Source organism: Strigops habroptila, chromosome 2 (genome assembly GCF_004027225.2).
Source record: "Strigops habroptila isolate Jane chromosome 2, bStrHab1.2.pri, whole genome shotgun sequence".
NCBI classification, from domain to species: Eukaryota; Metazoa; Chordata; class Aves; order Psittaciformes; family Psittacidae; genus Strigops; species Strigops habroptila.
The window spans coordinates 43,145,489-43,165,273 of record NC_044278.2 but is presented as its reverse complement, the minus strand read 5'-3'; the positions used below and the strand labels follow the sequence as shown (position 1 = coordinate 43,165,273).

The window sequence follows — 19,785 nt, the reverse complement described above, 5'->3', positions numbered from 1 at the left end:
CTGCTTGAACAAGGTTTTGGAGCGCTTGTCAGTTAACTTGTTTAATGCAGAATCCATTTCTTGTCACAGCCAGTGGAGAGACATGGACTGCTCAGGCCTAAAATGAAACGTGCACAGTGCAATGAGTTACAAAGGTAATAGAAACCATATGTGAGATGGTTGGGTTTTTTGGTGTTTTTTCAGGAAAGTATGACAGGGCTATTTCTATAACAAATCTCACTCAGGTTAGTCATGGGAACCAGTCACCTGCATTTTCCTAACACATAAACTTCTCAGAATGATGCTGTAAAATCTCTAGGCCATCTTGCTCTAACACCTTGCCTGGAATATTAACATGACTGCTTAAATCACACCTCATATCCCAAGTATCTGTGACAGATTCCCATGACTACTAAGGCACAAGTACAGTCACAACATAGTTTTTTCCTTCTTATTTTTTAATTTATTTGAGTACTTAAATAACATGTAACAGTTTAGTTTCTGACTGACTTTGAAATGGACTATGGCTCTCCTTTAGGCAAGCTTATATTCTTGAGCCAGGTAGAGTAAAAAGTAATTCTGCTCTTGGAGCAAGCATGGAAAGAATGAACAAACACATCAACATCCCTACTTAGTAGCTTGAGTGGCATGTTGCAAATTAGCTTCAGATGGGCTTAAAAAAGCATGAAGCATTAAACTACTGTCCCTTCCTGTGAGGAACCTGTCTGTTCCTCACAGACAGCTAGACCTCACAGGGCGAGATTTTACTTCAGACATCTTGAAGTACCTCCTTAGCAAGGCATGATATTTTTCTGAATTAAGTACGAAAGTGCTTTAGAAACAGTGATGAAATCTGGTAGTGTAAATCCATTAACATTCTTGCATAAACATATGTTCAGTTAATCTGTCAGTCATCTTTCTGTGCTGGTCATGTTTTTAGCCCAAAATATGATCTCTTCATTTGTTATTTCTGCCCTCTTGCCATTTAGGAGGAAAATATTGTTCACCTGTGTATCATTAACACACAGTTCTATATTTGGTGGCATCTATTCCAAATGCAGCAACAAATTTTAAGAATAGAGTTTGATAAGTATTATAAGTTCCCTTTCTTGGTCTCTAACAATACAAACTGTAGGTGCTCTGGAACAATTGATATTGTTCTCTTTTCCAATATGTTGGAGTGATGGAGTTTTAGTCACTGTTTCCTGTTGAACAGTAATTCTGCAAAACAATTGAACCTGCAAGTCTTTCAGAAGTCAGAAAAAAATGTTATTGCATCTAAAGAGGTAGTTTTACTTTAAGAAGTTACTGTGTGAAAATGCAATTTACAGTGTGTTTACAGGAATATAGTTCAAAAGTGATTTACTGTACCCTGGGAATTGCACATTGAATGTGTTAATTTCAAAGCTAGAAGCTAGACTTTATTGCAAACTTTGCTGCAAATGCAACCTATGCTCTGCGTTCCTCTTAGAAAAACACCAGAGCTAAAATTATAGGATCCTGGCTTGGGCAGCAGGTAGTCTACTGTACTATCATAGAGTTCCATGCATTACAATGAAACAACTCAATATTTCAGACTTAACTTTGCACTATACAACACTGGCTTGGGACCAACAGGTTTGATTTTTATTTTTTTTTTTTTTCCCCCCAAATGTGACTGATCAGTATGTGGTAACCATTTTTTTTTACAGTTAAGAGAGGAAAATAATTTCTTTCTCTATTGCGTGTGTGATTTTTGAAACAGGAATACATTTTAGTGAAAGGAAGATAATTTCTTCCTCTACTGCATGAATTTTGAAACAGGAACATGTTTTAGTGAAATGTTTTATGCTTTAGTGTGATCTTTCTACCTGCAGGAAACATTACTTTTTAGAGTGGTGCTACGTTTAACACACAACCTAATATTGGAGTTGCACTAGTGTGTACTATGACTTTACTTTCTCTAGAAATGTCACTGCAGTAATGTTCGAAAAACATTCTAAGATTATGCATGTATTATTTTCTACTTAGGCTTGTATTGTTGTCATGATAGTCCTGCTATATGGAGAAGTAATTATTTCATATTTTTTCATTTGAAACTGGCTTCCAGACACAGTATTTTAAAAAAATTTATGTTTCCAGTAGCAAAAGGAAAAACAAACAAACAACAAAAAAGACCCCAAAACAAAACACAACCACAAAAAAACCCCCAAAAAACCCAAAACAGTCCTGTAAAGAATCATAATCCTAAATGAACTTACAATGCTGGAGATTTGGCCAAAACTAAAACAGAAGGAATGATTAGGAATGCATGTTGTTTAGGATGGACACATTAATTAATCCATTCTAATAGCCTTCGCTCTGTAAAAAGTACCTAATGTAATCAAATGTAAACTCATACTGTAGGTTTAATTCATGTGGAGTTACTCAAGACTTTTAGACTTTTACTACAGGCCATTTATGCTCTAGAGGCTTTTCCTATATTGGACAGGTGACATCTAAGGTTGAAATGGAAGGCCTTGTCATTATTGCCATGCAAATCTGCAGTGTTTCTTCTTTATTTTGTATGAGGGTTTTTATTCCTTCATGTAATTTCTGGTGTTGCAAAATCTTGGCATCCTTCTCTGGCCCTTGTTGGTTAGGAAGAATCTGGTGACTAACATTCGCATTTGGAATTTACACTGTTTGAGGGAAGATCATATCCCTGAATGTTACTGTATCTGCATTGCCCATCAAGCATCAAAACCTGCATTTCCTTCATGAAAAGAAGATGGAACTTACCTAGAGGATAATTTCCCCAGACTAGACCAGTCTTCTACTTCTGTTGTATCCAAATGTAAAAAAAAAACGCACTTCCTAGCTCTGGGGAGTTTTTTTGGTCAACAGCCTTAACTCTGACGGAGGGTCTGTCTGCTACAGTGTGGTTTCTCATTATTTCCATGCTTGTTTTCCCTTTTTGCTGAAGATGATCCTGCTTTGCTTTCAACCCATATTTAAAGGATTGCATGTTCTGGAGACAGAAATAATCTCATGCTATACTGTCCCTCTCACCCATAGCATACATGCTCTTTCCCCCATGAAGAAGTTTTGAAAAGCTCTTTGGTCAACCTAGTCTCCAAATCACTTCTAATTAAAGTTGTGTCCCTTGTGCATTCTTCTCAATATTTGTGAACGCTATCTAGCATTAGCCAACAAAAGAAATGTTAATTCCAGGTCAAAGAATTGTTTAATTGGAGTGGGAAAACAATGACTATCTTCTCTCATCCAGCCTCATTGCTGTTCACCTCTTCCCAGCAGTGTCTTTTGAAGACAAGCCTGGGGAACGTAATTTCTGTAATTCTTTTGTTATTTGTTGAAGGACAGATTTGCCTGCTGCGATTAGGTTTGATCCATTACAGCCACTAAATTCATTCATTGCGTCATATTACAGTGTCTAGAGCTCAGTCCAGTATCTTCCTGAAGAGTTTCTTTGTGTTTTGGATATTGCTTTGGCAGCAAGGTTTGGAGTTTAGATCCATGTCTAGCAGCTGTCAGGGACAACAAAAAAAGAAGGAGATGAGTGATCCATTCTCAATGTAGGAACCTCAGTCCATTCAGGTTCAGGATGGTAACTTGTTAGTGGCCATTAGGTGTTTGTCAAGAGGCAATCAAGCTTTGAAATTATAGTATGCTGTCTTTTGAGGCCTTTGAATACACTGGCTGCGTCAGCCATTTTGGTATTTTGGCTTTTGAATAAGAGGTCTGATCAAATGTTCTGATACCAGCCTTCATCTTGATGAGTTGTTTTCTTTGGATGTCACTTGACTTGGATGCCTCTGACTTTCTGAGCTGGATGGTGTCCAGGATTTCTGTCTGTTATGTTCTTCACTCAGTACTCCAACAGACTTACTTATTTTCTCTCAGTTCCCCTAACTCAAAGGTCTTTCTTAAGCTAAGGTAAATCAGAGAACATGATTTTCAAGCTGTCTTGGCATAACTATGGCAGGTTTGGTGTTGGAAAGTTCTCTGCTTGTTGCCACACCAAACCATTCTTTTTCTGGGACTCCTTGCTACCCAAACCTCTCCATCCTATGGTGTACAACTTGCTGGTTGGACTCATCGCAAGGGGCTTTATTAACAGGAGAAAATGTGTTTATTTGACTGAATGGACTAGTTCTCTGCCAGTAGCGCCTTTGGAACTACTTTCCCTTCATCTTTGTTCCAATGTCCTTGAGTTGTTTATTGAACCTGAAGAAATCTGATTCTCGCTCTTAGCTAAGATACACTTAAGAGCACTTTTGGTATGTTACTAGTGCTCTGAGTTTCTGAGTATTCTCTTAGCCTATGGTTTTCAAATTTCTCAAAGAGTGGATTAAATTGTTCCTTTTCTAAGGGATGTTTGTATTGAGTGGGATTTGAACTCTCCCTTTCATATATATCTGTGGAGATGGTATTTCTTTTCCTATAAGTTTTACCCAGGTTGGTAGGGAAAATTCAGGCCATTGCACTTGGCCTCAATTCGCATCCAAAGTTTTTCTTTAGGGACAGAGTGACTATTGTTGATACTGTGCAAGCTCATCCTTAAGGTGATTTTCTAATTCTGCTTTAATTTACCGATAACCTCTTCCTTTTGGGGGTATGACTCTGCTATACTATGATTGGAGCCTTCTAGTAGGAAAGATGTCTTTCTTACAGTTGTCACAGAACTAAGGCTTTCAAATGGTCCCTGAGGCTGGCAGACTGAGAGTGCTGTTTACATTGAAAGACTGTGTCAAGACTTTTTATGAGACAACCCAGATGGAGCATCCCTGTACTAACAGAGTGCACTCTGGGAGGCCTCAAGCTACCTCAGTTTTCTTTGAGGAGTCTCCTTAAACATTTGACATGCAGTCAGCTGAAGCTTCATATACGACTTCAAAGAAGCTACAATACTAAAGAAGTGTTTCAAGGTCATGTGGTGCTTGACACTGCAATTTTCCAGTTACTATTTATAGTGACTCCAGAATTCTGCTCCGTTTCTGCCCCGCTTTTCTACACCATGAGCTCAGCCTCAGGTCAGGGAGTCTTCTGCAGGTACTGCAAGAGAATTTTCTGATCTTCAGAGAAAGTACACATGTGCACCCACAGTATTAATGTATACATGTGGACTGCGTATGTTGAAAAAGTCTGGTAGCTATAATCTCTTTTTATATGTTTTTCTTTGAAAAGGACTTGAATTACACAATGTGGTCTTTATGACTACATATGTCCATTTGCCTCTGAAAATATGTATCTTAAATCTACTTTCACTGAAATCATGCTAATTGTGTTTTGTGGAGTGACTTTACTATGACAGTGACCATGTTTAAGAAATATTTAGTGGCGGCACTCTTCTAACAACTAAAACAAAGGAAAATCGTATTTAGGTTGGTTATTCATCCTTGAAGGAATGTCATTTTGGATCTGATTTTTCTGCAAAATTATGATCTAAAATTCATAATTTATAATCCTGGAATGACTGTTCATGTTTTGTGTATCTTTATATTTCCATTCCAGTAAGTCTCAGCAGTTTTGTACCACGACAAAACTTTCTAAGCATCGATCTGCCTGTGGTGTTAGAGACATTTTGCAAGTATCCTTTGAAGTATATTTGTTCACTTAAGGCAAAAAGAGAACTGTTTAGAATTTGGTGACCCAGCAAAATTTCAGTTGGATATAATTTTAGACAGGATGTCTGAAACATTTCTGTAGAGTTTTGACATCTTTATCCCATCTCTGCATTGATTATTGTCCGTGTGCCAAGCTCAAAATGAAATGTCTCACTTTCTTGTGCTTAGTAGAATATTTTTGGTCAGTGCTTTTTTTGACTCTTTCTTGAGGATGAGTCTTTACAGCTCTGACAAGAAAGTCGAAGTAAGCCTGAATTTACAGCAAGATAAATGAGATGTTGTTGCTAGCTTTGGTATGGTGGATTTTTATAATTTTTTGAGTCATTATACTGAACTAAATAACAATATATGGTTATTTTGGTTTTGTTTTTCTTCAACAGAAAAGAAAACTCAGCCTATTCAAAAAGCAGGATCATAATTCAGTTAAACATGCTTATTAATGAACAAGATGATATATATATATGCATAAAGATTAGTAGGCTTGAATATGGCTAATCTAAGAACCCTTAGCCTTAGAAACTGGAATGTTTATGAGTGGCTATAGAACAATTAAACAGTGTAGTTCAATGTAGTCCATAAAACTGGAGTTAAGATGCTACACCTGCTCCCCTTTTCTGGAAACACACCAAGGTTCATGCTGACCCAGCTGCTTTCTAAGTCGTATGTAGTCTTATCCAGCTGTAATAGGATGGAGGTGAGTGTTACAGTTAGCAAGTTTTTACCAATAATAGAAATATTCTACCCTTGCTTCATTCTCACGTGCACATGCACGTGCAGAAATCCCCTTAACTTTTCTGGCTAACAGGTAAGTAGGAGAGAGAGGCCAGATTTCCAGTTATATTCTAGGCATTTACTTACTTCAGTGAGGGAGTGTTTTGGAAAATATTCCTAATCATCATTTCATACTTAGGTCATAGGTCTAGAATACCTTCTTACTTCAGGCATGGTGTCAGAGCTATAACCTTCCTCCAAAACCACACAAAGCAAGGGAGGAAGACGGGCAATGTTAAGTGTGGTTTTGCTGTCTCCTGCTTTCATCCGAGTTGTGAAGACTGCAGGTTGCTTTAAGTATCCAAACCTAGTGCTTAAAAACAAATGAATCTATAAAGACAATTCTCTGAGCTGGGTATGTTATGGGGTAAAGCTTATTATATAATTTCTGTGAAACAATATGGCAGCTAAGAAATATAACTCTCAGATGTTTCTGCATAGTAGAAATAAAAAATATGGTTTGGTTTTGTTTTTTTTTTTTTACATTTTATTGGAAATTGTTCATGAACCTTAACTAATGTCAAACAGGTGCCTCATTTCATTGTCTGGAGCACTGGCAGTTATCAATGCTGTACCCTGCTTTGCTTTGGATGGTCAATGGATATTAAATTCGTTCCTGGAAGCCACTCTGAGCTCCCTGATTGTAGAGAAACAAAACAGAGAGCTTCTTGGCTTTTTAATTTTGCTTGCTGGTAGTGCACTTTTAGCTGCCAATGTTGCACTGGGACTTTGGATGGTGACAGCGCGATAGAACATTGGATACGTTTCCATCAGTTCTCAAAGTACACAGAAATAATGAATCCATTACCTTTTAAAATTTGTTCAGTGCTGAGGTTGAAATAATTCCCTTAAAATGACACTGAAAGAACAATGAGTGGTGGCTGCTGTTTTAATTTAAAGCTATACAACCTTGTGCCTGTCGTCATGAGAAATCTAATAGAAAGAAGTATGAACCTTTTTATATACCTTTTTGAGCACTGTGCTAATTTTGAAGAGATTGCATTGTAAAGTTTCACAGGAAAAAGCCTAAGAATTAATTCAGATCTCAAAGTAAGGGAATTATTTGGCCTCAAACATTTGTAAAGTGGGATTAAAAAACACTTAGGTTTTACTTTACAATTTGAATAATTGTCAGAAAATCGGTGTGGTCTCTGATCATTTCTCAGTCAGGATAGTCTTAAGTGTCTTGGTTTGGTTTTTTTCCTATGTGGTATTTTACCAAACTGGACTCTAAGAAGCCCTAAAGTCTGATCTCAAAATGGTGGAAAGCTCAGTAATTGCTTACCACGTGGTAATGAGAAGAGAAAGGCCATATGGGTTAGCATCTTTCCTTTTCAGCTGGCCAAAATGACTGGAAGCATGTTGTCCTCAGGATGTAGATGAGAAGCATCAGCATCTGTTAAGAATGAAGCATGTGGGAGGATAACAAAGCCCACATGTCTGTGTTTCTTACAAATTCAGTTGTATATTATCATACACAGCTGAAGATTTTTTAAAGGCAATATTTGTCAGCAATAGCTACAAAATAACCGGAATTTAGTTTCTGTGCTGAAGTATTCTGTGTGCAGTTATTCCTAAGTGATAAGTAATGTTTGTGGTGTTTACTCAGAAAAATAATAGTTATTATTAAACAATACCTGTTTACAGTTAAAAGTGAAACCTGTTGTTTTTATGGTGTCTATCTTCTGATGGTATGCATGTAATATGTACAGTAACTCACTGATGGTTTTCTGTCTTTCAAAGGGTTGTTTTCCTTTGTTAGGATTCATTCTGTTCAAAGATAGCTAACAAAGATGTCTAGCTGAATCTGGTCTTGGACCACAATATTTTAGAGGAAGAACATGATTATGAATTGAACTATTTAAAGGTTTGGCTTTGTTTTCTGAAATGAATACAGACCATATCCTCCTTCTTAAATGAACAGTGGTAGAACAGTCAGTATTTTGCTAAGTATGTCTGACATACTTTGAAGCTTTAAAGTCTGAAATATTTTGTACCCAATAGAATTATGTGTTGACCGTTGTGTCCTCCTGTGATATATTGTCTCATTTATATAAATCAGGTACAATCAGAGCTTGCCTCAATATAGTCACAATAAAAAAAAAAGGGGGGGGGGCACGCAAAAAAGCTCTAGTTTGGGAGCCTAAATATTTGAAATAGGAAAATTTTGAAAAATACTCTGCAACTTCTGCCTCGTACAGTGTCCGTATAGAAGCCACTACTGCTCAGAGTTCCTTTACAGAAATGGCCTTTCCATCAGGAACTGAAGTGGAAGCTAAGCTCATGAATACTGGCCTGCAGGGAGTACTGAAGCATTCATGACCAGCTAACATAGATGCTCTTGCCACTGGAGATAAAAGCTTGGGTTATTTTAAAAGTGGGGTTGAGCTCAGTTCCTGGTGGTACTGCACAGATTTGTAACTATAATGTTTGCATTTGCCTGCTGATGTGCTACTGTATTTTTGCATAGTAGCCTTCACACTTAAGGTGTATTCTTTTCTTAAGATGATGCAAGCAGTAATGAGAGAGCAAGTTTGTTTGTTGTTATGTTACTTTACTTACCTGTCCGGTGCTGTCACAGGCTGGGTGGTCCTCTTGAAGTTCACCTCTGTGAGGTGGCAGGCCCATGCCTCTCATTTTCAGTCATTTCAACCCAGGCACGGCGGCACAGATCCCAGTTAGAGTAAATTCTCCAGCCAGTCCAGCATGAGTTGGTCCCTTTGGGGACTGTTAAAGGTCACACAAAGTGCAAGAAAGGAAACACAAACTATCAGAAACTGCCAGCAGGCTTCTCTTTCTTTCAGGGACACCATGAAAGTCTAACTCATCATCATTCCTGGAAACATATATGGGTTTCAGGGTAGCAGTTCTGATGGGCCTCTCTGCCATGTCTCTGCAGACAGGAGGAATAGGAGCAGCCTGGCTCTGAGGCTATGTTCCAGAAGCCTGCTCACTCACCTAAGTGGCTGTTTACTAACCTGAGCTCTTTTTTTCCATGGCTCTGTGCCACTTTGTCTCAGTGTCTTATCCAATTTACAGTGCACAAAATTAATTTGCACTTAGGAGTTTTAGTGCAATTTAGTCAGACAGGGTATTTACTTTTCAAAACAACTACTATTTATGTATCAGAGTTGCAGTGCTGTCTTATTATCTGAAGCAACAACAAATGCATCTGTGGTGATTTTGAAAATATTCCATGGAAAACATTTCAAATTTGATACTTTATATCTTTATTCATGATTACTACAGCTGCTTAGGAGAACCTTTTAGCATAGTACCCCTCCTGGAAATGTAGGCAAGAGATTTAAAAAACAAAGTTTCTGAATTAACTTACAGAAGTTACATCTGCTATAATGAGGCTGGCAGTTTGTTCCTGGTTATTTAATGTGCTACCAAAACATGATGTTTTATCAAAGGAAACTAAATCCAGTCCATTTTAATTTACACAATCACTGAAAGCCACAGTTCTACTAAGTAGAACTTCAGTCTTGTGTTTTCACCTCGTAATCAAAGAGGGTAGAGAAGACACCGGTCATGGTTTTAGCAAAACACACTAGTACACTGTAATGACTCTGGTTATCTTATGCACGCGAGAGAGTACTAGAAGTGTTTAAAAATAATTCCTGAGTCCATTTCTCCATGTGCTGGAGTTTACTAAATAAGGGTTGATTTAGATATGTACAGGTGCTTTGAATGAAGACTTTAAACAAACTGGGTATGAATGGTGACCCAGCACACTTTAGATTACCTATGGGCAAAGGTAATAGTGAAGTTGGACCACTCTGAAAAAACAGTTGTTCAGTGGATCCATTTCATTCTCCTATAATCCTAACATGGATTACATTCTGATAAGCACATACCATACATACAGCTACTGGGAGCAGTTTTGCTGGGTTCTTGTTTGTTTAGCGAGAGAGAACACAGAAGGACACAGTGGTTTTTGTGTGTTGGATTTTTACTTTGGAGTATTTGCAATGTTTCTTCTGTTTTTGTAAAAATTGAAAGGAAGCCTTTCATTAAAATGAAATCTTTCCACATCTCATTCTAATTAGCCCCTCAGCAAGTAATGTATTCTTTAATACAGAATCCATCAATATAATTATAGGGCATATTGGCTGAGTATAAAACAGAACACTCTTAAAGATTGGATGGATACTACTATGTATGTATATACTATGCATTTTAAATCTGTATCAGATGGAAAAAATAATGTCTAACATTGGGAACTGTTATATGTAGCTCTTACTTGAAAATTGCCAGAAGAATTTCATTATTATAATCAGTCATTGTTCTGACTTGGTTTTTTATGAGATTTTTTTTTATATCAGCAACGACTTCTGCAGCATGTTTTGATAATGCATGATATGAGATGAAAATGGCTAAATTATTAGCATGTGGGATGTTGCACACTCTGCTAAGTTAAGAAATTAAAACCAGCTTGCTTCTGTACAAGTTAAATGAAGAATCTTCACTAGGAAAGGTATAGGTGAACTTGCAGATTTGTCAGCCCAAATTTATGAACCATGGTGGAAAATCTGTTATCCTTTTTATCTACAATGAAACAGACGACTGTATTGAGAGTCATTTTTTTTCAGTGATGACAATTCTGTGTTTGTGTATATGTGTGCGTACACATGTACACATACATATAATAGATATATACACAACCACAGTCTATACTGCTGCTTTTTTTAGGCATAACTTACAGCAGTCCTCTATAATGTGCAGTGTAGGCTATTTTTTTTTATTTCCTTCTCTCTATGAATTCCATGGCTTTCTTTGAATTTTAAAATTGCATCTATGTTTTTCTCCCATAACTGAGCTAACGTATTTATTACCGGAAAATGAGTGATGGACATAATGTAACCACAGCTGCATGAGTTTTGTTCAGCTGGTGTTTAAAATGTGTTTCTTGCTTTCTGTGAGGCCTCAGCTATAAGTATAATAAACACAGATTTTCCAGGGTAACTAAAAGAGGTCAACCTTAGAATCCATCACTCTAAATGCTGCTGTCTGTGCTGTTCTGAATGATAACTGGCATGAGTGAGACTAGGTAGAGTATACTGAAAAATAATGTTATCAGGACAGACATCCCCATGGCAGTCAGGGTGTTTCAGCTTTCTTGAAATAAGGGTATATTTTTGTTCAGTTTAGCATATCAACAATTCAAGTTCTCCCAGTAGTTTCTTATATATATTTACACAACGGCAAAGGGTGACCTGTAGCAAATATTTTTCTAAATAAATTCTGTGTCTTCTCTCTGAAAGATTTAATTTGGATATCATTTGTGGCAGATGAAGGGTTATAAAGGTTTTTATTGCATCACCTGTATTCAGTTGTTTTAAAAAGATGTAAATTAAACTCTAGAAATAAATAGTTATTTATATATTCTATACACCTGCATTCAGACCAGTTTCCACAACCAGTCTTGCCTCAGCTTTTTTCTTGTGACCTTGTGAGTAAGGAAGCTGAATCTAACTCAGGTAAGATCCAATATTAGTTATTTTCTACTCTCTTGATTCTGAATTTCATGTAACAGTACCTATAGATTAGTTATTTAATGTGGCTGAGTTATCTGTGATACATATCCTGTACTAATGCAGTATTTGGGAAGCATTGTACTAGAGACTGCCAGAAAACAGCAGCTCTGTGACTCTTTCTTGTTCCTTGGACTCGTCCACTACGATCATGTGAAGAGCAGATGGCAGCGACTAAGGGCAGTGAAGAACCTGTTTATGGCAGCTTTATGAAACCTTCGCACTGCTGACCTAGTGTGAAAGGACAGGAACAAAGAGCAGGATATGACACTGCAATTCCATTCATTCCATTTACATTGGCATGAAAAGTGAAAAGAACTTGTAATTAACATTTTGGAGCATGCAGATATGTTTTCCAGCCCTTCACTGAATCATTCAGTGACTGGTGATCAAACTTTTGGGTTTTTTAACACTTTGTCATTCCACTGATAAATATGTGCTGAATAAGTGGTATAGGTAGGTGTAGCTTATTTAGCAAAACGGACTTTGATATTTCTCACCTCTAGATGTTCATCTTGGGTTGTTTTTTTACAGCACCATAGTGTAATTGACCTTTGTTTGATACTAGTTTGAAAGTTTGGAGGCTATTTCTAAGGCATCACTAGAGAAATCGAGTTTCTTCCTTCCCAAGTTGTTTGTTAATATTTTAAATTCCTCTTTTCCCTACATAACTTTGCTTTTATATTTCACATGCTCAGATGATCTTATCTGAAGCCTGTCAGTGGAATATGTATTGTTTTGAATTCACTGTGGGGTTTTTTTCCTCTACATAGCCTTATTTTTCTCACTGACTCACAGCTGTGGAATGTTAGATTTCTAGACCCTTTGTTCCCACTATGCATTGTTCATGATCGTGGGGTTTGTTTGGTTTTTTTTGTTTTTTTTTTTTTTAAAAAGACAAAAAAAAAAGAAAGCTTCATTTTGAAAATGTCAGCTAACGAATATATGGAACACTTTGAATAATGTATTGTGGTTTTGTTTTGCTTTTTTCTCTATTTAATCAACCAAACAATAAGTATTGTTTTCTATGTGTGGTAAATGTATCCTGCAAATAAATTCATTGTTTGATTGTTAATGTGCTTAAATCTGTTTTTAAAAATAAGGTAAGGGTGACATAATTCCTTATTTGTGGCAATTCCTATATTCTCTCAAATATTCTCATACTCTTCATGTGTAATTCATATTCTCTCTGGGTACTGATAAGGTACCCTAAGGTACCATTATCCTTTTCAGTATCTGACTACCTCCTCAAATTAATAATAACTATCACTTTACTTTCCCTTATTTACCAGTTTATCACAGTAATAGTTTGAGTTACAGTAGAAGTACATCCAGACAGACACCTATGCACTATTCTGGAGTAAGGCTAACTTTGTTTTAACGTGACTGAGGTACACAGTGACTGCCTTATTTAGAGGAGCAAATGCCTTTCTCTTATCTTAGTTCCTATGTAATTCTTCTCTTACAGAGTTATGGACTTCTGTTAGCTTGGTTTGTAGTGGAATATTTGACACAGGATACCATAGTCAAGATCAGTGAAACCACCTCTCTGGGTGTTAAGGGCAGCCCGGTGTGAAGAACTTAGAAAGTCAGATCTTCAAATGACATTAAGGTGATGTTACGTGTAACAACCTTTGATTTGTATACACAGGCCAGCCCAGAGCTGGGCACCTATCCTGACTATATACACATATTCTGTGTAAGTTTACTTGGGTATCCACATGCTACCTGCGACAGCGTTAGCATGGCATAACCAGGTTGTCTAGCTTCATTTGAAAATGAAGCTTTATTGCTCTGTTTCTTGAGCAAGCTCATCTAGAGTCAGCCAGGTTATTTGTGCTGAGAACTAAATTGTCCTTTGTGGCTTATTGGACAAGCTGTTACTTTATACAAGCAGAGCTGTTTCAGCAAGCATGGCTTTGTTCCCAGATAAAAGATTACCATGAGAAAAAGGCACAAAGCACAGATCAGACACATTGGTAGCATTTCCCAGAGAGGCAGCGATGCAATTTTCTGAATACTTGCATGAGATGGCACTTGTTGGGGTTTTTTTTTCCCTCGTACTCATGTTAAAGGTAGAGACAACAGTTTGGGTTTGGTTCTTGTTTTTAATGAAGCATTAAAGCTTCTAGGAGGGTCCTGAGGTTTTTCAGTTCATTTTGAAAATGTTATCCCTTATTCTGATGAAGTATGTTCTGTAGCCTAGACTAAAATCAGGGATGTCTTAATGTCATCTTGAGGAATGCTGCCTTAATCACCAACGTAATTTCAGGGTAAGATTTGGAAAGAAATACCATATCTATGAATCTTACTGCTGGTAATTATAAAGAAGGCTTAATATAATTCTTTCTCTGATCATACCAGTTTGAATCAGGAAGCTGCGATAAAAAAAAAAAAAAGAAAAAAGCTCAACATCTTTAGTAGATGCATTAAACTCACTTAAATATTTAAGATTTTCATGAGCTTTTGATGTGAACTACCCAATGAAACACGATTTAAAGTTTGATTCTAATCTTATGGTGGTAAGCTGGAAGAATCCACAACATTCATGAGGTCTAAGCAGCAGTCACTCAGACAGATGTGGGTCTGGTGTCTGCTTTGATGTTTTTAAGGCTCCAGTGTTGTTGAAATAGAACTGGATGTTCTAACCAATTATGTATCTTATTCTCTACATTTCTGATTAAAGCTACCTCTTTGTAGTTCTTTGCAAATACAGTAGTGGCTGAATACTATGTTACTCCCACTTCTAACAGTCTTGAAAATACATGGTAGTACCTCCTTCTTCCTTTCCCTTGAAAGGAATCTTCCAAACAAAAAAGGAATACTTTTTTCTTTTTTTTTCTTTTTTTGTTAGATGTCATCCTTTCTACTTGCTATTATATTATGAAAGCCTCTGTATCTTTTTCACAGCCCAGTGAGGATCTCTATTAACATATTACCAGATATCTTTTTTAAAGTGTAAATTCCTCTAAGCCTACTGAATTTGATTCGGTTACCCACATAAGCATCTGGTGTGGTGTGAGATATCCTAAGATGTTCTTCGGTTAATAAACTGACTTGGAACAACATTTTGAAACTCGTCTCATGTTGGTTTAGGTCTTCAGGTTTCTAAGACCTGCACATGGGATTGGCAGATGTGGGTGAGCCCCTATAGGAGATCAAAGACATTCTAGACCAGCAGCTGGATACTAGGCGGGGTACCTGAGGGCATTTTGTATCACACCAGATGCTTATATATGGGCAACAAATCAAGCCAGACTGACTCCTTTCCTTGCATTTATTTTCTTTTTGGCGTATGAATTAAAGTGGAATACGAGGCTTTTTTGAGTGAGTTTTATTTGACATTAAAATGCATCTAAGCTTGTCTGTGCATAGTAGTGCTATATAAGCTGTTTTATAAAAGGCTAGCAAAGTACATGTAATCTCCTGCTCTGGACTTTAGGTCTGGAAGCAGCAGAAATGAATATTGCTGCCTTATCTACAGCAAGAAAAAGGAAGGCTTATTTTACAAGGAAAATACCATCTGTGTCTACATGTGGAGTGGTGGTAGCAGCAGTGTACAGATGTTCAGGAAGCGATGAAGAGGCACCAGGTGAGGGGACTATGATCATCTTGGCCAACTGCCACAACTGTGTACAATTGTTCTCTTTTTTTCCTTGCAAAGAAATGATGAGACTTACAGTTAGGAAGGGGACAAAATCAGGGAAGGAGCATGATGGAGAGAGTGGTTTGTTCATTTACAAAATCTTTAAGTCAGGAAGAGAGCGCATATACTTTTACAAGTGGAAATATAAGTGCTGTTTAATAACTCCACTATAAGCATTTTTACTACATTATTTTTTATCTTGAAGCATTTATAGAGCTGACCTGCAAATAAAACTAACAATGTTCCATCATGGGTAGAAACATCCAATGTATTAAGATCAGAGAGGCAATAAAGCTTGTACTTCTAGATGGCAGTTCAGGGCATTCAGACCTTGGAGTTACGTCCCTCTCCCTGTTTAAGGATCAGGCCCGATCTTACTTTCAGTTAGCCTGGATGTGAAGTCAGAACTTTCCCTGTTTCCACGTTCACTGTTCAGCACAAGTTGATCCCACAGATGTAATTACTAAGAAAAATTAATCAATCCATTTTTACAATGTTTTGCCCGTTGGCTTTCTTTTCATTCCTGCAGCTATTTGAATAACTAGCAGAAACTAGGCCAAACCACCTGTATCTGTATCATCACTGCAAAATCAACAAAGCCAGATTATGAACGTGCGTTATAAACCACAAATTCCTGGGTACTTACCACTGGTTATACCAACAAACTCCTTTCTTTTCCCCCCACTGTGGCTCTTTACCACTCTTTATTAGATGATTGAATTAATTCCCTGGAAATGCTCTGCGAGGTGCTTGCAAAGCTCAACATGCTGCAGCACTGAAGGAAAAAATGGGCAAAACGCAACTTGTATGCTTTTCTCAACTAGACAAAATTCACTGTTTCATTTACTGGACTAGTGCGGGTAAGTTACTATTTTGTCATATATGAAGGCTCTGGTCATTTTTCCGGCATTTCTCTTCAAAGTTACTCCTAAGGAGAGCACTTCAGTAGTTAACATAACTGGCCTCTGCATACTGCTTTAACTGCAATAAATGTAACTGAACCAGAAGTTAAAATACTACTGTAATAGTTGTGAAAACTTTAGCATATTACCAAGCAGTATGTTTTCATAAACGTGCAGAAACCTATTGTTCAGTCAAGACTTTAACTAACTGGAAACTGCACAATTTTTTTACCCTTTATTTTTTATTTTTACATGAAAATGCCAAAAGCAATTGTGAAGAAAACATCTCAGCTTTCACTTACAGGGTTACTTAGAGGGGCTCACTTTTAGCATGTGTGAATGATGGTGTAAAAATTAAACTGTATCATTTAACAAAATGATACTAAATGTGATAAATCACTCTATTCTCATATATGCGATTCTCCAGTTCGTTTCTCATGCTCGATACTAAGTCAAATGCAAGTGCAAGGCACATTATTTGCATAAGCTTTTATAGCTGTGCAGTGTACCTTAAGACATTAAGGTTGCAGCCAAACCCAGGAATCCAGGTGGTGAGCTTAGTTTATCACAATAATAAGAAAAAAAAAAATCTAGACAGTGAATGTAGCTGATTAAGGAGTCGTGAACCCAAACTTATCACACTCTGATGTAAAATAGCAAAAAGAATAAAAAATGAATGGTTGTGAGGGTTTTAAAAAATAAATTTGTTATTATAAATAAGTAAATAACTTGAAAAAATGCCCCTTAATTGAAGGCACTCTTCTAAATCAAAAGGGTGCTTTGAAATGCAAAATAAACCTCTCTTCTTCTGCTATGGGTTTGTGTAGACACACCGATTTGATAAGCATTTGGTTAACTTCCGCTGACCTGAACTATCATCAGTTTAGATAAAAATAATGGTTCTTAGTGGCCCTAGAAAGCTGTGAAATATATAGGGTGTAGCTGCAGCAAAGGAGGCTGAAATGGCATTGTCAGATGCATAAATGAGAGCTTGCAGTGAAAAAAAGTCGCTTGACAGCTCCATATGGGCCTAGGATGTGAGACCATGGGGATAGATAGCCAGCTGTGCTGCGCCTTCCCTGTGTGACCTTCACCGGTCTCTTAGGGCTGGTCTCAGAAAGGGACCTACAGCCTTAAGGAGATGCTTAGGCCAGTGGAGCTCAGTAAGCTCTACAATTAGGACCTTGCTTAATACGGGGTCAAACAGCCCCCAGAACTAGCTCAGATTTTTACTCAAAACAGCCTGGAAGTCTTCTGCACATGCCCATGACACATGCTGTTCCTCTCACCTGAAGGTGAACAGCGTGGATGTTTTAAATCAGGCATCCCAGAAAACACAGCAGGGGTTAGTTCTGTCTTTGAAAATGCTGTGTGCATGAGTGGGAGCAGGATATGGCAGATGGGAAAGTCTGGATACAATCCAATGTCTGTTTAGCGAACCACTGACTGGAGTGTTTATATAGCACTATAGGTGAATACCAGGTCTTGGCCAGGAACTACTTACAATCTCCAGGACAGAGCCATGATGTTTCCAGGAATGTTTTAAATAATGTCTTTTGGTTGTTGGGGTTTTTTAATCTTTGCTGTATTTGTTCTGCAGCATGAGGAGTTTGGTTTCCAGGGCCATTAATATCATGCAGCAGACAGTGTGGGGATGCTTCCTCTACAGCTGCATACAAACCATGTAAGAGTGAGGTATTTTCTTGTCAATTTTTAGCCTTGGGGAAAAAAAACCAATATTATTTTAAATAATAAAAGTGCTTTAATATTTGAATAGCTGTTCTGGTTTTCTACAGCATTTGCTGAAATACCTTTTCCATGCTTAAAACCCCAATCTAACTTTCTTCACAGCCTAGGAAGCTTACAGCTTTGGCCATGGGAGCTTATGAACAAAGGAGCTTTGAAATGGGCTGTCTCCTCTTCAACTGCTCCAAATGTTTGACCTTGATGTATCAGTGACAAGAAACTGTGGCAAGCTTGTTGCTGATAAAAGCTTGCTGTTCTCCGCCATCAGGAAAGTTATCTGTCTTAAGAACAGCTTAAAACAGATGCCAGTTGGGCATCTGAAATTAAAAAGTTCTACTGATGCATCCCAGGCTTTGAAATGCCATCCTGTGAAATCTAACACTGCAATGAGACAGTTAGACCCAATACCAGAAAATCTTAGGTCCAAATGAAATGCAGTCCATGCAGTAAGCCCTGAATATGATATTCATATGGAAACAGAGCCAAATTATGCATGAGTAATAAGGCTGTTATCAATATGAAAATATAAAGGACTCGTTTCTTCCATCCTCATTCATTACAGACATGACCTGGCTACACTGATGTCGGTGGAAACATCCTGCCCCTATATGGAGTGGCATATCAAGTGTGAAAGTAATAGTAGAATAAGGTGACATAGCCTAAAGAATAGTGACCGAATTGGACCTGCCAAGGTAGGAAAACAGTTTCCTTGCCCCAGTTTCTTCAATCTTTAGAATGAAGCAAGGGGTTTCCCTTATTATAGTTAAGGCATTTTGCAATTTTTCCTTACTTGTATGGTGTAAGACATAGCGCATCTTGTAAAAGTTATTTCGTCTCAAAGCATAAGGATGTAGCAATCAAATGGAATTCGGAAGTTTTCTCTGATTTGGACTGTAACAAGCTTTCAAGGCTGCTCATCCATTGAAAAGGGTGCTGCTATGAAGGGAGGAATTCAGGGATTCAACCCCACCTAGCTTGAGTCACTTGCTTTAGGCATTTGGATAGTCATCTCTTCCTCTCTCTACAGTCCATAAAGAAAGAAATACCACCACAGATAGCCACCTGAGGAGCAATCACACTGTGGGGCTGCTTCTTGCCTAACATAGCCCAACATACTATATATGCAGCATAGGTATGCAGCCTAGGTGCAGCCTGCTTGCTCCACAGCCATGTTGAAGAAGAAATGCATTAATAAATAGGATTGCTCAGAGCACCTAGACAGGCAGTGTGTAGAGTGTAATAGGATAAAATAGACACCACAAAAACTATGTAAGTAACTTGAAACCAATGAGTATTATACTGTCTTATTTCTTCTTTCTTTCTTTGGTCCATAGCACGTTAATGAATAAAAAGCTTTGAATGAATAACACTGCTTTGTGGCTGATTAACTTACTCAAAAGGTCTTTATTCATGCACACCACATTCTTCCAAATACTGTTTTAGAACAGGTTCTAAAAATTGTAAGTATTGGTCTGAATCATTCCAGATTTTAAAATATTTTATTCTAGTAACAGAATAGCACTTCTTACATATGCATGTGTCACTTAGATCACTGAAACATGATGATGAACAACTTGTAATTGCTAGGTATCTCGCAT

At 37.5% G+C, this 19,785-nt stretch overlaps 1 protein-coding gene across 3 annotated transcripts in view; it reads left to right on the top strand.

Annotated features, from left to right (window-relative positions):
* MBTPS2 (membrane bound transcription factor peptidase, site 2) overlaps nucleotides 1-12,769 on the top strand; it is a 35,562-nt gene extending 22,793 nt beyond the window's left edge. For 2 of the 3 annotated variants that reach the window (XM_030476009.1, XM_030476010.1), the window contains exons 10-11: nucleotides 5,473-5,548; nucleotides 6,885-12,769. In XM_030476009.1, coding sequence (XP_030331869.1) covers nucleotides 5,473-5,548; nucleotides 6,885-7,107 — 299 coding nt within the window. In that variant the 3' untranslated portion in view covers nucleotides 7,108-12,769. Of the gene's footprint in view, nucleotides 1-69; nucleotides 5,549-6,884 lie in introns of those variants that run through there. The other variant, XM_030476011.1, reaches the window with a different exon arrangement.
* Nucleotides 12,770-19,785: the final 7,016 nt, after the last annotated feature.